This window comes from Polypterus senegalus, chromosome 4, assembly GCF_016835505.1.
Source record: "Polypterus senegalus isolate Bchr_013 chromosome 4, ASM1683550v1, whole genome shotgun sequence".
In the NCBI taxonomy this organism is placed as follows: domain Eukaryota; kingdom Metazoa; phylum Chordata; class Cladistia; order Polypteriformes; family Polypteridae; genus Polypterus; species Polypterus senegalus.
Window position 1 is genome coordinate 123,591,983 of NC_053157.1, and position 21,775 is coordinate 123,613,757.

A 21,775-nucleotide genomic window follows, 5' to 3' on the forward strand; every position below is an offset into this window, starting at 1 on the left:
AATTAGATCCACAGGCAGAGGTTCGATCCAAGGACACAGAAACAATAGGAACTATTATTCAGCTAGAAAATATTTTTAATAAATTCATATGCTAGTTTGCCCTTGGCACAGCAGAATAGCCAAAGAATGGCTGAAGGATGTTGGCTTGTACAGATCAGTAAGCTGTGTGGGTACCCAATTTGTACAAACTTTACCTGAAGTTATCATTCGCTTTAGGCATGTGCAGATCCATAGTTGATATCTAAATGTTCAGCAACAGCGGATGACGTAATCCATCAGTCTACTCTGTAGGCTTCTGTGCGTGTTGTTGATGGTCGACCAGATCAAGCATGTTCTTGCCACTTTAAACCTTTCTGCCCATTCATAAACATTTTATTGTGTCATGTTGGTTTCACTTCCATACCGAGCTAAGTAAGTGAGATATGTGGTGAGTTTCAGCAGGTTTCACTCCCTCTGCCCAAAGAAATTCACTATGGCATGTTGTTTAACCATGGTGCAATCCGACAGCAAAGGCTTATGGGCAATTGAAACAAGCACAGTGCAGTGCCCTGCCATTAAGCTAGTTGAAACCAGGGTCAAATGAACATGGGCGCTTGTGTAATAGCACAAATAGTGTATTATCAATAATAGTGTGTAACAAGATAGGCTCACTTTCTGTCAGTTTTCTCTCACTTTCTCTGATTGTTACTTGTCTTATGCCTAGTGCTGCTGGCATAGGTTTCAGCTTTCCACAACCCCGCAACAGAAATAGAGATCTCAGAAAGCAGAATAATATTAAGGATTATGAAATTAGTCCTTAATTATATTTATTGTTTCCTTTAACAATTCACAATGGATAATGGTATAATCCAATTTGACAATATTCTATTGTAAGGAACATGACAAGGTAAGGTAATTATTTCAGATACGAAAGACAGAGGTTTCAAGGTAAGGAAGACAGACATTTTGAGGTTAAGATAGTAATATTCACTGATCATGGTGCCTGAGAGTGGCAACGTTTTGCTTGTTTATTAGCATATGCAAGTAAGAATGTATTGACACTATGAACAGTATTAACATTCATAAAATATTTATTGTATGTTATATACTTATTTTAACAAAGGATGATGCTGATGTGGAATGGAAGTTTGCCAGATCTAAACTATGGCTATCATATTTTGATGATGGAAAAACATTGCCCCCTCCATTCAGCCTAGTGCCGAGTCCAAAATCTTTCTTTTACTGCATTATGAGAGTGGTGAACCTTTTTAAGTGCAGACGAAGAAGATTAAAGAAAGATGTTGAGATTGGAATGGACAATTCAAAGTCTAGGGTATGTATTCTATTGCAAATACTGCCTTGACCCATAATCTGTCTTTCTGAAACTGTGTAAAATAATAACCTGCATGCTTTAAAAAACTTCATTTTATTTGTTTTTAATAGATAATCTAGTAACACAACATGACCAAGGGAAAGCTGTAAAAAATATAAATAATCAAAACATATTGCATTCTGGTTTCTTTTTAAGGAAGCTGAAGATACACGTTATGTTGCAAGCTTATAGTTGCCAATGCCAGCTATTCTATGTGATAAAGCATAGCAATTACTGAAGCAGAGGTTTGCCAAGTTCTTTAGCAAAGTATATTTGTTAAGAATATCACCTTGGTCTCAGAAACAGTGGCCTGAATAGCAGCAGGGAAGCTTGAGGAAAAATTAGAGCCAAGGTTTCATTCCTTGGTCTCCTCTACCAAATGCAGCAAACCTTGGCTAAGAGAGAGGTTAGGAGCACACGCTGATAGAGCATATTGCCGCACCCAACACATGAAAAACCAACTCAGGATTCCAGATTAGGAACCGAGTGCAGCCATGCAATGGGTGACACCTCAGCACCACACTAGTTCATATGGATTGGAACAGTGTGAGGTTTTTTATGGTGGCTGGAGTGCCAATTCTGCCACCAACCCCCAAGTTTTTACCCTGTAGGTTAGAGGGCCTACCTGCAGGGCTGGATGCAGATTAACGTCATACCCAGGACAGTGCAATTGTAGGTTAAGGGTCTTGCTCAGGGGCCCAACGGAGTAGGGTGCTTGTATAATTAGACATTTTAAAAAATGCAGTGAAACAATACAAACTTTTCCAGTTCTTATAGCTTTTATCAGGTGAAGTTTTGCCTTTTATTTTTGCTTGGCTTCTTTTCTTCAGCTCCTTGACATTTTTATTCAAGATGGAGCTACTTTTGCACATATATCGAACAACTGAACAGTGTGGTACTTTTGTATTTCACAAAGTATTATAGAGAACGGCTGCACAAATATTATTTTTAACTTTCTTATTTTAGTCATACAATTCTTTATATTGTAAGGATTCTTATTAAAGAGGTATAGTAGGTAGACAGAGGAACATAAAGCTTAATATTTAGCTCTTTTGTTTTTATCTTTTTATCTCACTCAATTAGTTATCCCAACCCACCAGTAAAATAATTCAGTTCTTTAATTCAGCAAAAAACAGAGCCGTATGCTATTTCTATTTTAAACTGCTTGCTTTTTCTGTAGTATAATTTTGTTTTTTGATAGTATACTGTACATCTGTGTGCATAATTGTGTGAAGTTACATATAGATGCATGATTCAGATATTTCACACAAGTACAAATAAATAAATACCCCATTTGTGCAATTAAATGTTTTATGATTTTTAAATCAGTCAGAGGCAGAAACCAAATTTAACATGAAAGTAAAAGAACCCACCCCCGAACCCAATAGAAATCTATCCTTGCATATTCATTAAATGTAAAATTATATTTTTAAAAGAAAAGAGCTAAGTAGCCTGATAAAAAAAGGAAACTCTAACAAAGGAAAAGCAGAAGTCTATAGAAATTAAGACCTAGGATTGCAGCGGTGACCAGACTGCACCGATCTAATTGTGCCATATCTCTCCATTTTTAAAAGCCAGACCCCCATATTGATGCTTTCTGCAGAAAGTTTGGTATTGTCCAGTTTAATGCACACTGCTAAGAAACATATTGTCGGACACTATTCCAAATGTTTTACACAGCAGTTATTTTAAATTCTTTTAAAAAGAAACACTCTTCAATAGACCAAAGCTGTGTGGAGTGTAACTGGCTTCCCAGGACCATGAAGTCGATTTGTATAGCCCATGTCACTTTCAAATGCTTAAATAGGTTTACTTTTAAAGCACAAACAGGGACGGTGGCTCACTCAGGTTTGTACTGTGAGTAAAAGGCAAGGATCAATCTGAAATCCTTACAATTTGAAGTCCAGTCCCTTAGCTGCTCAGCCACTCAGCCTACTAATCTCAACTCTAGTATGTTAATATCAGCATTGGGGATAATAGACCTTTATATTTTGTTCATTTTTTCTGTTTCTGATTGTATTTTTTGATGCCAATTGACTTTATCCCATCCTGCTTTTCAGAGTTACAAGACTAAGCTATGGATCTGCTAAACTCAGTAATGAAATAAATTAATTTAGCAAACAGATGGCTATTGCATTATTATTAAATTAGAACTCTTTTATACATTAAACCATCATTTAATGTCAGAGTGTAAAGATTTGCATCTGTAGTGCCTTTTTTGCCTACATTCTAATAATAACTTTACATTTCTTTATTGATAGTTGAACTTGTTCAGTCATTCAAATCTGAAAATTGCAGAATCACACAGTTTTAACAGCATACTCAATCAACCTACCCGCTACCAGGTAACTAGTATTTTTATCATGTTCTTTTACTGATTCCATGGTGTCAGCTTTATTGTAAAGCATGATTGTCAAAAATATTTTCTTGCAATATTCTCTGAATGTATGAGCAGTGTTTGGCAATAATGAATAAATGTAACTTGCACAGAAGTTGCCTCGTTTCATTTCTAGGTTGAGTGAATCAGCCAAAATGATACAAAGTGCAGGATACACAGTTGTCCTGTCACCTAATCTATAAAAAACAGCTCCTCTACTAAAGACAAACTCTTTCTTCAACTTGCTGACATATTATTTGCGCCTGCTGTCCTCCAGCATACAATACTTTACAGCAAAGGTTTCTGTGAGTTCTGAATCAGTACCACTCCAGAGTCATAACAGCCACCTACATAACCAAGGCCATGTTCATACCGCAGCTCAGTTTAAATGTTTTTTCTCTTGTGACACAGATCAGATCTTTTTAGAGAACCTTCAACATTAGAATACTTTTCAGATCAGATTTAGAGCAGTTTCATATGTGGTACTAAATTTGGTGCAGAATTATGGTACCTGCATCTTAATGTTTGAATTAGAATTATCTGGAAATGCATCCATCTGAACTAATTTTATCTCAGTATTTACCCAACCTTCACCATTCCTCTACACTGGAACTCAATATGGATAATTCAATTCTTATTCATGGTTGTCTGGTTGATCACATCTGTCTAATAGTTTTGGATTCTCCTTGAGGATTTCATTTATAGGTTTTAGTTCTGCATTGAATACTATTACTCCACCTTTGCTGCAGAACAAGCTCTCCCAGATGAAAATATTTGTTTTCATCTATCAGTGGATTGTAGACTTCCTATCTAACAGCAAGGCAACAGGTGAAGCTGGGGAGACATTTGTTTGATCCCTTGACCACCCCTCAAGGCTGGATACTGTCCCTGTTGCCCTTGTCCTTATATACCAATGACTGCACCTCTGGCCATCAGTCTATTAAACGCTTGAAGTTTGCAGATGACACAACTCTCATTGGGCTAATCTATAATCAAGATGAGTATACCTATAGGAGTAAAATCAATCATCTAATGTCTTGGTGCAGCCAGTACAACCTAAATCTCAATGAGCAGAAGACAGAGGAAATGGTAAGTGATTTCAGAAGTTGTCTGCTCCCATTGGCCCAAATTACAACTTTGTGATTTAATAGTAGATAGACACAGTGGAATTTTTCCATTTCTTCTGCACTATTATTGCTCAGGATTTTATGTGTGAGTTAAACATTAGTTCACTCTTTAAGGAAGCTCACCAGAGGAAATGTTTTCTTCAGCAGCTGAAGGTGTTCAACCTGTCAGTGACAATACTGGTACATTTTAACACTGCCACCATTGAATCCATTCTCACTTCCTCCAGCACAGTCTGGTATGCTGCTGCCACAGTTAAAGATAAGGTCAGATTGAGTTGTATCATCCAAAATGCAGAACGGTTGATAGTCATCACTCCATTGCTTACATTCTGCCAGGATTGACAAGTGTGCAAGTAAGATCATAGATGGCAGTAACCACCCTGGACATGAACTATCAAGAACATTTGCCTGCCAGCAAAAGACTGAGGTCTGTTATGACAAAAACCTTATATCACAAGAACAGCTTTTTCCCCTCTGAAGAACTTTATATAAATATGTATGGGTCCTGTTGATTGTTAACTTGTTTATTCAATCACATTGTCTTAGAGAGGTTTATTCTTACTTTTTTCTCTTTTTATGCATATAGGGGCAAGTGCACTATGTCAAATTCCTAGTACATGTAAATGCATATTGGCAATAAAATGCGATTCTAATTCAGATTTTGTTTTTATTAATTTTGTGCATGATTTAAAATAGACATCTCTACACTACACACTTATATTGGATGTGAATTGCTTGCAGAACCTATTTCAACAGTCAAACACAAAAATCAAATCTGAACAAAAAATCTAAATCAAGTCACATACGGTATGAACATCGCTTTAGAGTTTTACATAACTTCATTACCACATTAATGCATTAGGTTTCTGAAGCAAAACAGTATCCCACCATCATTTTGGAGGTCTAGTTTATCAGTGACAACAACTACGCCATGTGAAACCACAGTTATTGTTCACTCTTAAAGTTGGTAGGAAATTATTTTCTGCTTTTATCCTGAAATGATGGTTTGGTGTTTAATATCCTGAGAATTTCCAGAAGCTGTATTGACTCTGGAAGGGTTCAACAGATGATCAGTAAATGTAAGTCACATGTAGAGTCTTGGATTGCTTTCGTGCCATCCCTTCACAAATAGCTATTTGGTGCTTACCCATTAATAATTTCTTTTACTGTTTATTAACAGTAATTGAAATTACTGTTAAATGGTGGGCAGTATTGTGGCACTGCTGCCTCATCACTTGAGAGGCCTGGGTTTGATCAATGTCCATGTGTGGATGAAGACTGTAGATTCTCTCAATGTTGCAAAGGTACACATACGTGTTAATTAAATTCTGAACCTTAGACTGAAATGACATGAAGAACTGGCTTTTGCCTAATGCCCAATGCTACAGAAGGAAACTTTCCATGACCCCATCACTGAGATGGTGCTTTCAGAGAACAGATAGAATATACAGTAATCCAGGGTGTGTCTCATGACACAGTTATAAAGTGCTGGAAATTTCTATCTATGCTTAGATTTTCATTAGGTTTTTTTAGGAAAAAAATAAAATGCACTGAATTGTAATTGATGTTTGCTTTATTGTCTTTTCCAGCAAATAATGAAACGTCTAATAAAGCGATATGTGCTTAAGGCACAAGTTGACAAAGAAAACGATGAGGTCAACGAAGGTATGAGATTCTATAAAGTTCTTATTCTCTTCCCTCATTCAAAAAAAAAAAAGAATTTGCTTTTCCTTACTGACTGTCTTTTTTTCAGGCGAGCTAAAAGAAATAAAGCAAGATATATCTAGTCTTCGATACGAACTTTTGGAAGACAAATCCCAAGCAAGTGAGGAACTGGCGGTTCTCATCCAAAAACTCAGCGACAAACTTAATGCCAGCACCACATGATGTGAATAACACAAGACACCTCCATAACTGGAAACTTGGAACCTGCAGAATTGGATTTTTTAGCAAAAGCACTTTTGTCATATTTGGAATGCCTTTTTTTCCTAACAAAAGGGATATTCCAAATGTTTTGCTTTTAACAATCTCTTATTTGTGAATCCTTATATATAACGCCAATGTTAGAAACATCTTAGACTCAGTGAGTTGCCATTTTCATGTACTGCAGCCTGTCTGCCTTTTTTAAGTTGGTCTTGTAGAGACTGTTTTCACAAAGGAATCTTGAGACATTTAAAATGATTAAGAGACAAATGCTCTATTCAACATTTTTAAATGATATTTCTCAATAGAGGTATGCAGTGACATTGAGAGACTGTTGACATGTGCAGCTTTTTGCTCTCACTATCATTCCCTTGCCTATTTAGGAATTTCTTTTCTGTAGGAAAAACGAAGAAATGTGTTACTTTTTTAGCATGTAAATACATCTGGTTTAAAGCAAGAGCACAATGTATGGCAATAATGCTTCTGACCAGAGAATGATGCAGCGTGTTTAATTTAGTCAAGTCAGTGTAGTGATTTTGCACAGTAATAAGATTATTGTACAGGATCTGCTTCCATCTAACAAGGAAGCTCCCATAATTAAACTTCCTCAGTGCTGTGTTATCTCAAGTCTGACGCCTTCACAACAGACATAAGAAGGAGAAATAATAAAATAAGGAAGATTTCCATGTTTCATTCAGATCAGCACTTGCGGTAGGTGTAAAGTCAAATATTTTTAAATATTTCATTAATTTAGAAATCTTAACATTATACTTAATTTAATAAGTTGGAATATTTTACTTCTTTAAAACACTGCTTTTGGAAGTGAGTAGTTCTTTTTTTATCATGTAAGGTTTGTAATCTCCTTCTTTGTTATTACAAAGAAACAAGCACAGGCTTTCATTTAAATTTAAAAAAAAAAAACGCAGGAAAATCCTTCTAATAAAAAGTGTGTCATATATATGGTATTTGATAATCTAGATAAGTATATTAACTCATCATAATCTTTAACCTTGTGTTTCAGTAAATCAGCTTTTGCATAGCTGTGGTCAGGGAAAATGATCGAGAAAGTAAGTCATTTTTCTACATGCTGCTTTTTAGGTCTTTCAAAAAAAAAAAAAGAAAAGAATAAGACAGGTTTTAATGATTTAACTGAGCACTACTCACCCAGTTGGGTGTTTTATATTTATTATATTTATTATTATATTAGGTTTTGAGTATTGTGAAAATAAAGTGTTACAAATTAAAATAAATCTTTACTTTTTTACAAATCTATGCAGGGCAAAAGAACAACTGCTGAAACTTAATCTTGGCGCGAGATTTATAATGTAGCAAAGAAGAAAGCTCAAGTCAGTCTGATTTTGTATTGGGACTTTTTATATTGTATAACAAGAGTCAGATTTGCTTAAATTGAATTTTATGTCAGTATTCAACAAACTGTAACAACAGTAGCTGGCTATTGTATATCAGTACTGTTTTGTTTTTGACTTGCTGATGACAAAACCACTAACAGTAATGTTATATTTTTACTAGATGATGCTGTAAAGAGTTTCTAAAAGAAATCTTGTCAGTGCATAACAGATGTTAGTGAACCTCACGGGCTAAAGTACAAATGTTATTAGGAGTGTGTCAGAGGAGCAGCTCAACTGCTTATTTATTTTGAAATGAAGTTGAACACTGTGACATTATCTGCTATAAATTCACATACAATATAGCAAGTCAATAAATGCAATTGTTTGAATTCTAATATTTAGACTGCTGTATGCTCAGATGGATGATGGGAAGTGGAAAGCATGATTCTTCTATTATGGTGTTCCTTGGTCATTTCTTCTAGTTGCAAAGCTGACTTGAACTGCTGGTCTGTTTCTTGACCATCAGCTAACCACTAAGGGTTAAAGAGTCATAAAATGTACTTCACATTACACAAATTAATCATCTTAGCATGATAATGTTAACTGGAGAGATCCCTATATCTTGATTTTATGTCAACTCATAGGTTATGTTCTCCTTTCATTCTGACTTGTGTAAATGATGAAGGTAAGAAAAGGCAGAACACACTGTGAATGAGATAAAAATAGGCAGCATTGAAAAGTCCTTCACTTCTGTGATAAAACAAAAAAAAAACAGCTTCTATATGTTTTTTTAATACCCTAAGGTTTAATGAAAATGTTTGAGTTTCTTTTAGAATTAATTTCATTTTTAAAAATCACACAGGCCAGTTCAAGATTAGAATCTGGGACCTACCCATTAAATAGATGACATAAGACAAGCAGACACTGTGTTTGAATATAAAAATATCATTATCAATTCTCATTAGTCCAGGAGATAAGTACTGATCATGATCATAGCTTGAGGAGGCATACTGTCAGTGATTTAATGAGTGATAGCAATGCTCATGCACATTTAGAAACATTTATGGCAGTATAAATGAAAGTACTGCATTTTTGGTTATTGCACTGTCAAAATGCAAAATATAATTAAACATTTTATATATGAATTAGGTCAGAGCTGTGGTTAACTCTGCTGCTTTACTGCTAACCTTAATACGAATAAAAAAAGATGAGATTAGAAAAAATTACTTCTGTTTTCATATTACAGTACAGAAGGATCAGCACGATCTCTCAGAAAACAAAGTTGAAATCTCACCTTGGTCACTGTCTGTGGAATTTCTCTGTTCTCAGGGAGATGTTCTGTGGGTTTTTTTCCAGGTACCCCTGTTTCAAGGTGTGCATTTATTTTGATGTACAGTATGATATTGAATGTGTGATTACAACAGACAATGATAGTCAAATTATGGAATACACCTACATCAGCCAAGATCATTTGTGGTTCACTTGATTCTGGAATGGAAAGAAACGGTTTTAGAAAATGAATGAGTAAGCTTTATTAACCCTAACCCAGTTATAACCAGGGCTGTAGAGTCAGATAAATCGTTCGACTCAGACCCCTTAGTTTCCGGTATTTCTGACTACGACTCCCCTACTCTGACATATTTAGTATGATAATGTATTTTCCATGTTGATTAAAGGAAGGCAACATACACGTCATTTAACCACAGAACTACTGGTTAGGAAGCTGACTCTCTACCATATTGGCCAGTTTAAACAAAAGACAAGAACCCCTGAACACACATCAGACCATAGCATACACCTCCACCTACATCATTACACTTGTTTGCTCTCAAATTAACTTGTTAAACACATTCTATCTAAAATAAAATGAAAACACTTTTTGTAATGTACCATTACATTGTAACGTACAATATGTGAATGTCAGGTTGTATAATCGTTCAGCTGAACTTCACACTAGCAGTAACACAACTATGCACTGGGCTTTATTCTTACATCAGAGAAGTACTTAATTATGACTATCGTTTGTGAAATGAGACATTTGAACTTGCTGTATTTTTTTTTCATTACAATTTAAATTTATTAGGAGTCGGAATAGATACATTTTTGCTGACTCCGACCCCAACTCTAGGTACCCAAAATTGTCTCCGACTCTGACTCCTTGACTTCAACTCCGACTCCACAGCCCTGGTTATAACATTAATTATTTCAAAAAATACAACATACTGAAGAGAATTATGAAAAATTAAGGAGTGTAATGTATTTAATTTTTTATTAAACATTTTTCAGAACCATTTAGATTCACATTTTCTACATATCAAGACTGACACCTAAGTACCGTATGTGCACATTATGGTGATCAAATTTCTTGATGTGAATGTGCACGAGCATTGTTGTCCTTTTATTACATCACTGCTAGTAAAACTAAAACCTCTCAGCAGGTTCAATAAGCACAGTACAGTATTTACCAGTTAATTCATGTGGGAACTGACAAGTGAGAGCATTTATTGACTAGTGTAATTAGAAACTGAACAAATGAAACAGAAATCCACCCTACATAGTTTGACAGACTGTCGTGAAAATCCCAAGTTAACAGAAGATATTTTATTTGATGATTATTCCCCCAGGTGGCATGGTGGTGCAGTGGTGGCACTGCTGTCTTGCATCAAGGACGTCTGTCCCTTGTGCTCCCTGTGTGGAATTTGCAAGTTCTCCCTGGCCAAATGTTCACTCCCATAGGCCAAGTACATGTGGGTTAGGTGAACTCGCGTATTTGAACTGACCTGTGCATGTATTTCACCCTGTGATGAAGAGGTGCCCACTCCAGGGATTGTTCCTGCTTTACACCTCATGCTGCTGAGATAGGCTTCATCTTCTCCACAGCCTTGCCCTGGATAAGTGGAAATGGGCAGATGGATTACTCCCCCTGGTCTTGGGTTACAATGACAGAGAAAACACACTACTGTCTTCTAGTGTTCACAAAGGCCAGATAAAAGAGACTATACTTAAGATGACAAAGTGGATACTTTTTATTTGATGCTTAAACAGTCCTAATTAATTTGTGCTGAAATCCATACATTAAAAACATATTAAAAATAGATTAATTTGTTTATATTTAAGCCCAGCAGTTCTCAAACTTTGTCCAGGACTGATGCCTGGGGCTGCAGGTTTCCCTTCCAACCAGTTCCTGCTTGTAATTGGGCTCATACCATAGTTAGTTCCACAAGATATTTCTTATTTTCTTTTTTTATTGTGTCAAACCAAAAATTCACAACAGGATTATTTTTACATACGTTTTTATATGAATGTATCAAGTATTGCTAGGCTTTATACACATAAATGCAAATCGCAGGTCTTCCTGATTGATGTATTGAAAACCATTCGGAAACAACAACCAGAAAAGTGTGGACATGTTATGACAATAGAGGCAGAGCACCATATAATAACAACTGATTTCATATGGCGAAAAAGAGCAAGGGAAAGGCAAAGGTGGGAATATCAGGACATTTTGGATGATTAGTTAGAGGGAATATCACCACTGGATATAATAGAATGGGACACAGAAGTTATTTTGGGCAACTATGTTTGTCATGACTGTTGGTGATTAGGCACATTTCATTAATTCATTTGTTTGTTCATTTCATTTTGAAATATTTCACTTATGTTAACAGGCCAAATACATATTCTGTATTTGTCTATGACAAACAAAATTAGTCTCTCTGACTTCATACTAGTGTAGAATATCCTTTTGTAAGTGGTGTGGAGATCCAGTTAGAGCTCATTTGTTGAATGAACACTGAAATGCTACCTTTGTGCTATGAATTATGTGGTTTGCTGAGTAGAATGTTATCGGCTAGGAATCAGATATGTGTATCTTAATTAGACAAATAGAAATGCAATCTGCAAACAAAAGTCATGCCATGTCATATCTCTGACTAGCATCACTTAGAAACAGCTACTTTTCATGAAACCTATGCATTTCTATGTGAGACCATAAGACATCAGCTCACTTGCCATAGCAGTGCTGATGCTCAAATATGTATCTGCCAAATTGTGGTTGATTTTCTGTGTTTGGAATATTTTCATTGTTCTTTTTTTTCTAGATATATCCAAAATTTGTAAGCTGGAAAATGTGTTTCCATTTCTCTGTTTTGGAGTGGCAGAGCTAATGTAAACAAAATATCAGTAGCCACCCCTTTGAATTCAGGTTTTCATTTATTTTCTCCCAGATCCATAAATGGGCACTGAGTGATCTTTAACACTAGAACATGTCTTTAAACATTTGATTCAGGGACCCTCTGTAGTTTTGACTTTGAGTCAATCAGAGCTTCCTTGCTATGCTGCCTATCTGACAACAGTATTAGACAGGAGACAGCCAGTTGATTAAGTAAGGAGTTTCATTGGAGGAAGTCATTGATTATGGTATCAGCTGCCACTCAAATCGTGTAGCCAATGTACAAAATCTAGTGGTTATTTGTACACGTAGGAATTTTTATTTTGCATACATTATTAATAATGTGAATTAATTTTTTTTTAATTTTTATTGCATTTTCAAGATTGAGAGTGTTAAGGCTGTCTACCTTTAAAATTTACCTCCTGATAGATCTAAGCCTTTTATGAAGTTTAGACATGTTTTATGTACAGTATTATAGAATGTTTCTAGCCATTTTTCTCTCTTATTCATGAATTTTGGAAGGTAGCACTATTATTTTTATTTTTAGTTACTGTCCTGCAGTGCCATTTTGGTTATTCATGGGTATCACCATTTCATTAGCTCCATGGCTAGGATGCTGTTCTATGCATCACAGGGACTAATGTCATTTATGCAAATGTTTAAATACCAGCAAAACACTTCACTTATTGTCTGTGATTTGAATAACAAACAACTAAATAACCTGCTTGCATGCCCTAGTTATGTTTCTGGTTTTGAATCCTTGCTGTTCTTTTTGACTTTGTTTTCTGGTTAACGTTTGGATGTTTAGTGAAATTGTACTTTTGTCTTCTCGGAAATGACCCTTTTCCTGACTTTGACATTGATTAATTTGCCAGTCCCCTGTGTTCTATTTTTTTTCTCTGCTCAGTTTGCTGCCAGTGCACAGAGTGAGACTCTGATTATGTCATGGAGACAATGCAAAAAGTTGTGCTGTTTACCAAGGACAGACATGACATGGAATTTCATGCAGATTTATACAGCAACTCAAGCTGTTATCTGTCTGTATTTTAACCTGGAATTCTTCGCAATGTTTATGATATTGGACCATAATGTCAAGTATTCTAATAGCAGAATGGCTAATATGTTATAATATAGTCTACGCTAACATCCTACAAGCCATTGTTAAAAAAAAGTAGCATTCTGAAGTAGTTGGCTGTACTACTATCTTAAGCAGGTTAACTGGGTAGAGACACAAAATTTAAGGAAAAGGGTGCTGCTGCCAATTGCAAATAAATGTATGATGCTGTTACATGTTTTAATTAGTGGAGCATGTGTAATGAAACCTCAAAGGGTCAGCCCTCTTGTGGGAAAAGTTGCCTTATAAAGCAGGTTGTGCACACCTTGGTTGGTATGTGGATTGAAATGAGCAAAAGACAACTTTAAAGATATTGTTTTAGATAAAAAGAATGTAACATTAACTACAGTCCAAAATAATAAAAAAAAGAATCCAGTAAGGGTCAAATGCACAAGGCAATAAAGGTCAAGTAAATGTATCCAAAAAACTAGACAGAAGAAAAATCTGAAAAGCTGGTTAAAATGTGTGTATCAGTAAGCAAAAAGAGTTTAGTGGAGGCTTTCACACAGGCAGGAAGTCCAATGATAGAGAGAAGGCCTCCGCTATGTTTCTCCATTTTCTGAGAACCTTCGCCCCATCATGTGACTGCTGTGTAGTAGGTGTTGCTTAGCAATAGCCACAAATAGGAAAAGCAAGAGGAACATGACATCTAAGAGAAAGGACTGATGGGGAACCCAGACATGTGAGTTCTTGTTTTGATGCTCCTATTTTTTTATTATTATTATTTCTATACTAGCTGAAATACTCAGTGTTGCCTGGGAGGAAAATAAAGTGTTTTTTTAATTGTTTGAGAAAAATATAATAAAAGAAAAAAAACACAACTTTAAAAATAAAAATTAATTAACAAACAATAAAGACTCACTAATGTGCTTTTCTTGCAGTCTTGTATGTATGTTATAATCTAGTTGATGGTCGGAACCGGTCAACTCTATTTAATTTCAAAAGCAACAGGGGAGTGATGGCGCTCAAACATAAAGAATGCTGGCAGTCGCCTCCAGCTCGCCCTCTAGTGGTCATTCCAAGTATCATCTGGATGATAACATGCACAGAAGACCGTAAGAACACCCCCCACTGTATGCAGAAGGGGGTGGGTTAGGGTTGATTTCACCCTACAGTATTTTTAGTCAACCAATGAGAAACATGTGTACAAAGTTTCATGAAAAGTGCTTCAGTCGTTCGGAAGTGATGTTGGAACATACATACATACACACATAAATTGACTTTTATATATATAGTTCTGTTTTATCATAACTTCCTTGTTTGTAAAGGCTATGGCACATTACATGACTTCCATCGATTTTCAGTCATAGCCTTCATTAACATAATCTTAGCGAGTCAGAGGCAGCATGCCCTTATGAAGCCAGGTCATGAAATATGACATACTCAACAACTCATTCCAACTAGTCTGTAACACAGTAAGTTTGATTTTGTTTTTAGTTGTAGGGGCGGGTTAACAGCTAACCATAGTGCCTGCTCCGTCAGGCAGCACGCTATTGGCTGTCAAACATAGGGCTGAGCAAGACTGTGCTGGAAGATCAGCACTTGGTCACTAAATATGATATGGCCAGCAATTTTCATTTAAGTTGTCACAGTCCAGCAATAACATCAGCAAGTGCGGTCAGAAAATTTGACATACCCTATAACAAGAAGTCACATAATGTGACATGGTTATGAGATTCTGATCTCCGTCTTTTTTCCTCACAATATTCTCACCTGCTTCTTCTTACGTGTGTCTTAGTCAGTGTTTCTGGTCACTTCAGTAAGTCAGATTCCACTGACTTTACCAGTGGCTGCTTTTGCTCTTTTAAGTGTCATATAAAGTAGGCCTCTGCCTTCAGAGTTGGCCCTGTTCTCACATGGCTTGATTTTCTGTGTGTTTAAAAGAAAAGGTGAATTTGTTAGTTCACAAAAGTTTTGTTGCAGGCCATCAGTGGCATTATACGCTTCTCCTTACCATTTTTTAAATTTTTTAAAATCAACATCAAACTTTTTACAGCAAGGAATGCCAGTGTGCATTCTGCAATTAATACAATTAATTAATTAATATTAATACTAGCATTTAGTAAACACAGTTGAACTAGTAGAAGCAAAAGTTTTAAGACATTAGAAAGTAAGAGAAAAAAATGAATGGGCGTTCTAAAAAATGCCCTTTTTAAAGTCTTATTTCTGGTGGCTTTCTAAAAAATGTCTAAGCAGTCCTTTCTTACTATAAGTACATTACTCTATGCATTTTTTACAATTAAACATTTGGTCTAATGGAAGTGTTTGGCTTGTCTGACAGCACTGGGTATAAGGCAGGAAATGGTCCTGGAATTTGCACTCTACAGGGGAAAATTACGTACACATCTCTAGTCATTCAAACAAGGATAGTTTATAGGTATACATCTGAGATGTGGCTGGGATACCATATCGGTGTTAACCTGAAAATTGAATTTCCTGGTTTTTTTTTTTTTGTTTACTTTCTGTCCACTTTCACTGCAAAACGTATGACCGAAAACAGTGTATCCACTTTCAAGCCTGATGCTCTCATTTAGGATGATGGCAGTAATAAAAACAAGTAATGTAGTTTCTGTACTAAAACAAGCAACGTGTTTTCGTGATGAAGGACAATTATGCGGTGACACAGCAGAGATAAAACAGAAATTCTGTAAGAACAATGTTGATTTACCTTTTAATTAAAAGTGCTTTCAGTGAGATAAAAGAGATTATTAGTTAACATTTCCGTTTAGATGTCCAGACAGTAGCCTGGCTCAGTCGTGATTTGCCACACATGGCAGTCCAAAGATAATAAACATAAAACATACAACTGAAGTTATAATTCAATTACTGTAACCTCCCCTGACCCCGACGAGCAAATTTCATGCAAGACAATGACAAGGAGCTTCCAAGTACTTCATCAAAGACTCCAGGCTAATCATTTTTATGACACAATTACAAAGTAAATATCTGTTCAGTCAAACACAGTCTTAACAGTCGCTCAAATGTGTTTGAAAGTTGGGTGTCATTTTAATTTTCCAAGTGCGTGCTAGAAGATGAGAACACTTAAAAATATAACATACTAGGGGGCTCTGCCCCCTGCTTGCTTTGCTCGCCAACCCCTGTGTTTGGTTAATCGGATATACAATTTTAAAAGCTTTTTTTTTTCCTTTGGAAATGTTTCAATTTCATTATTTGCACTTTTACTTTAAAGCTTCATTAAAAACAATATTTGGAATTACCTTTTTTTCAAGATCGCATTGAATTTTGATTCCTTTTTTGGAGAAACATTGTGACAACGCAACGTATAACTGTCCGTGAGTGAATATTGTTTCTGTTTCTCTAATAAATAATCCGACTTTTTCTAATGTTTGTCCCTATGATTTATTAATTGTAATAGCAAAAGCTATTCTCACGGGAAACTACAAAACATTTTAATATGAATGGCAAATCAAGATCTCCTTTGGTGTCTAATGTTATTTGTGGAATATATACATTACCTTTCTTGTCGCCTGTTAAAATTTGCATCGCTTCTCTGTGATCATAAATATACACCTGACCGAATTGTGTTTTCTTTGAAATTAAACTTGTTGTTGCTTTAACTGTTGCGGGACCACAGATTCTCATAGCATATGGTCCATTATCGTGTAAATCTACATTTTGTGCATTGAATGATGCAAAGGCGAAAAGACTTTGTTTTCTGCTCTTTGCCTTTTATTTCTGACCTTGCTTTGTCCTGCTACTTTCTCAATTACACCTGGTTCTGATGATTAATCACCTTTTGTTTGCACTAATTTGATCTTTACTATCTTTTTTTTGATACTGTAGCGACTGACGTAATAAAGTGTCACAAAAGTTTTACTTGAACAATCGCTGACTTCGTAACCCCAAACACAATTTTCTAGCACCCTCTCCAACCCCTCATCCCCCGCGTCTCGCCCCCCCTTACCGCTTCAATCAGTACCCCGCTATCAGTCTTCTGTGCTGTACTCCGCCCTCCCTCAATTGGACCTAACAGTCACTTAAAACAAAAAAGGCTTCAACCTGGCTGGGACGCTACAATACTTTCGAATTTTACTGCTTTCATATTCTTTACCTCTCTCTGCATGTGTATTGTCCCATTGTTTGTTTGAGCCTTTCGAATTCCACTGCTTTCATAATCTCTTATCTGCCTTTTTTTTCTCTCCAATGCTTTTGGGTCTCTTCTCTCCGCGCTGCTCTTTCTTCTTTGCTTAGTTGTTGACGGTTCATCTAGAACATATTCTCCTTATACCCTTTATATGTGTTGTGAGCATAGGATCTGTGTGTGCTACGTGCCTTTACACGACTGAGTGTTTTGCTGGCCGTGCTCTTATTTGATATTGTTTGTGTCTCGCGGGTCTTTTAAGTGTCTTCTGAGAACTTCCTAGAAGATCACATCTTGTCGCTCTGCTTTTCCTTTCCAGGATTTATTTTTTTATAATAGAGAGATAGTACATTAAACACATAGAGAAGGAGGAACATTGCTCATCATCCAGTTCCTTTCTTCTGGAATTACCTTTGAAGACTTTCTACTGATACACCCAAGGATTTCATCTTGAAAAATACAATGCAGCAGTTTTATTATTGTGTTCATTAAGAATTACTTATGAATGCTTTGAAATCACTTCAGTTTTTTTTGTTTTTTTTTTTGTCTGGTGCCTCCTGACTTACTGCTGTGAAAAAAAAACGTGGTATATCGTTTGACTCATCTTGATATCCAGTTATGCAAGATATCAAGCTTTTTTAGGGTTGTCCTCTATTTTTGGCCCTCTACACCCAACAAACACTCATTTTAGGTCATTTGTGAGCAATAGCTTGAGTACCCTTATAGTAAAGAGTTCACCTCCTAATGGAATATGAGGGGTCAAAATGACACCTTTTCACAAAACTTTGACAAAATGTGGATCCATTTGACTCTTTACTAAAGGTCCTTACCCTCTAAGATCCACTCTCAGAAGGTTAAAACGGACAAATTTCAAACATAAGCATGTGGAATAAAATTTTAGTCTATTTCAGGGTTAGTGATTATGAATACAGTATGATGCTATTTTTGATTTTTGATCCTAGGGGTGTAGCCCTGTATGGACTTATATCAGAGGGTGAAAAATGACAATTTTCTATTATAACTGAGAATATTTAGACTTTAAACATTTAAACTGAAGCACACATTTAAAATGTTTGACGCAGCTATTCTTGTTTATTGTGTAATTCTACCTTATGAAGTAAATCACTGCATTTCTTATGAATGCCCCAAATTAGAGTGGCTTACATTAATTCAGACATTTTTCTAACTGGAGTATGGCTCTTGCCACAGTGCTTAGCACTGCTTCCTCCCAGCTCCATGAGCCAAGGTTTAATTCCCAGCCTGGCCATTGCCTGCGTGGAGCCTGCACCTTCTCCTCATGCTCACCTGTATTTTATTTCAGTACAGCTCAAGGTATGAGCCCAGTGCTTCCGAATGTATGGCAGTCCAATCTTAAGATGAAATCAGGCATTGCAGTCCCTCTCATACTGTATGTGAAACAATGGATGATGAAGCTGAAGTTTTTGCCAACTCAGAAAAAGAAGTCAGCAACCAAAATTCAGGACCAAAATCGCAGTGTGTGCCTGGCATAAGACATGAAAGTTTCACTACCAGGCCTGTGTAAATTAGCAAATGGTGTGGATGAGTGTATCACACTAATGAAGACATGCATACGGGTGACACAGACATGTAAAAATAAAAAATATTTTCACGGGGGCAACAAACGTTTTTCCTTAATTTTGTGAGGATTTGATTCCAAAACAGCAAGGTCAAACCATTAAAAAACTCTCCTGAACCTAAAAAGAGGTGAATTTTACTTTTTAATTTATTTTTTACTAAAGAATAATTAAAAGTAACAAAAAAAAACTAGAAGAATGGAACCAGATGCAAAGTAAGCAATGCTAACTAATGCCACAGCAATCTGAGAGGACAAACATGATTAAAGGCTCCAGGAGCAGAAGAGGAGGCCGAGTAACATTTTCATTTAACTTGTAAGGGTCTGGAGCCCAAAGATCAGATTAAAACCTAAATAAAAAAGACATATAAACAAACGCCTATTCAAGGAAACAGTAAAGCTCTGAGTCCATGAAAAGAATTAATGTAAGGCTTGCAGTATATCCACAAACGTGGACAGTAAAAATAGGTCTCTCCCATCTTACTGTATAAAGACATGAAGCAATTGCAGAACATATCACAAGATAACTGAGTCACATAACTGTATATGCATTGTACGCTTTTGAGAATGTATTCTCTGTCTTAAAAACATTTTTAGAACAATATATTACGTGAGAATTTAAGCTGATTTTTCTGTGACACTTTCTGTGGGGGTTCTTTGCAGTTACAGTATATGTTTCCTGAAGGTAATGAACAATTATTTATAGTGCTGTGACATTAATATGTTTTACAATTGGGCACCACCAGGTTATTATTTCTGTTACTGGGCTGTAGCTCTCATTTGCCATGGAAGTTGCATAGCATGACACCCTGCCTTGTATCATCAGCACCATCATTTAAATATGACATAAAGATTAATTTAGTATTTGTGATTGTGATAAACACACTTTTAAATTATTTTCTTTCTCTACATTTTGATGTCTAATTCTATTGTTTCTATCTCTGACTTTAATTTCAGGTTTTCTTGGTTTAGGGTTTGGTTTTGTACAATTTCAACTAATTTCTGGTTTGACAAACATTTTATCCCCTGGTCATCTCCTCATCTTTGGGCAAATTAATATCCGGTAAACAATATGCCCACATCCATGAGAAAACATTCAAAATGGTGGCTAGCTAAATAAAAAATGGCAAAGTGAAAACATCATATTAATAAGAAAAAATGATTGGCAAAGTCAGGCTGTACAATTAAATAAAAAATTGTGCCAACGAGTTAAGAACAGACACTGTTTCCTCGTGTGAGAGTCTTGTATAGTCCTCTTAGGTAATTATGACCATAATGACTACAGCACCTGAGAGTCCTAAACTCCTTCCCTGCAGATTCAGTGTAAAGGACTGGAAGAAAATAAAAAATTATGACACAAAATGTAGGCAAGGACTGGAGGAAAAGCTCATTGTTAATGGATGAGGTCCCATAAGTTGCACCTTATAGGTTTCTTGACACAACATTATTTAAACTCCGCCATCCAAGATTATGGATATAATCTAAAAAATTATTTTAAGTGCTGTGGTTTAGATCTTTTGGTTACATTTTTGATTGGTTTTTGTTTCTTGTTTTGTGACAATTGACAAGGCAGTGATTCCATCCTGACAAATGTTGTCAGTGGCAAGAACACCTAAACAAAAAAAGAAGAATACAGTGCTAGAAAAATCTAAACCCTATTATTAATCTGATGCAGCTAGCAGCACGCCATATCACAGATAAGAAAGCAAATCTGCAAACTGGCTAACAGAGGTCATATTTAGCTAAACAGCAGAACTTGATGGCTGTCATCCCAGCAACCTGTGTTTGCATTCCACTTCTGATGCCTTAAGAAGGATAGTGATTTCCCACTGGTGGGATAAAACTTAAAAATAAAAGGTATTACAGTTTAACCTTTGCTTTGCTTATTAATTTCTATCATACTCCCAAGAGGTGGAAAAATGGCAGAAGGATAGGTGGGAAGAAGAAATGTAAGTAAGTATTGGGCAAGGTCAAAATGTAATGAAGCAATTGTGCCTATCATCAAAATGTTAATCAAAAATTAGAAAAACTATCATTAAGTTAAGTTTCAAAAAAACATTTGGACATGAGTGTCTGTAGGCTTTGCACCCTAGCAGCCAAGTTACCCAAACTATTCTATAACATCTGCAGTAATTATTTATCGCTCTGATGCTTATCTTTCTGATCATAAAATGGGTCATTATGATAGTAATTGACGAGAAGAATTCATAATTAAATGCAGAATTACAGTGTTTGAGGTTTCCTCTAGAGTGCCTCTTTCACTTGCATGATTTGCCTCAAAAAATAATCAGCACATCATCATCTCATAACAGGTTTAAGTTTTGAGTCCAGCCCTTTTAGCTGTAGACTGTCCTCAAGAAACTATGACACACAGACAGACAGACACACACCTGTCATCGAGTTACCAATGTTTTTATTATCAAGGGACCCTAAAATGTAAAGATCTGTCGAAAAACGCAAATTTTTTTTTGATGGATCTAAAGCTTTCAATCCTCTCCTATAGACAAAAGGTCATGGTAAAGAATGGCACAAAGGAAAATTCCACAAACTTGGAAAAAAGTGTTTTGTAATGCCTGCTTATATACTGTGTTGTCACACCAATGACATCACTGGGAAACATCCCGTAGCAACCCATGAAAACATGCCTAACCCTTAACTATTCGCACC

General features: G+C 35.9%; 1 protein-coding gene across 2 annotated transcripts in view; it reads left to right on the plus strand.

The window, feature by feature from the left end:
* Nucleotides 1–8,448, plus strand: part of trpc3 (transient receptor potential cation channel, subfamily C, member 3) — a 150,424-nt gene extending 141,976 nt beyond the window's left edge. For both annotated transcript variants that reach the window (XM_039751247.1, XM_039751248.1), the window contains 4 exons: nt 1,103–1,312; nt 3,613–3,696; nt 6,445–6,520; nt 6,609–8,448. In XM_039751247.1, the coding sequence (XP_039607181.1) occupies nt 1,103–1,312; nt 3,613–3,696; nt 6,445–6,520; nt 6,609–6,742 (504 nt within the window). In that variant the 3' untranslated portion in view covers nt 6,743–8,448. The remainder of the gene's footprint in view (nt 1–1,102; nt 1,313–3,612; nt 3,697–6,444; nt 6,521–6,608) is intronic.
* The last annotated feature ends 13,327 nt before the right edge of the window (nt 8,449–21,775 follow it).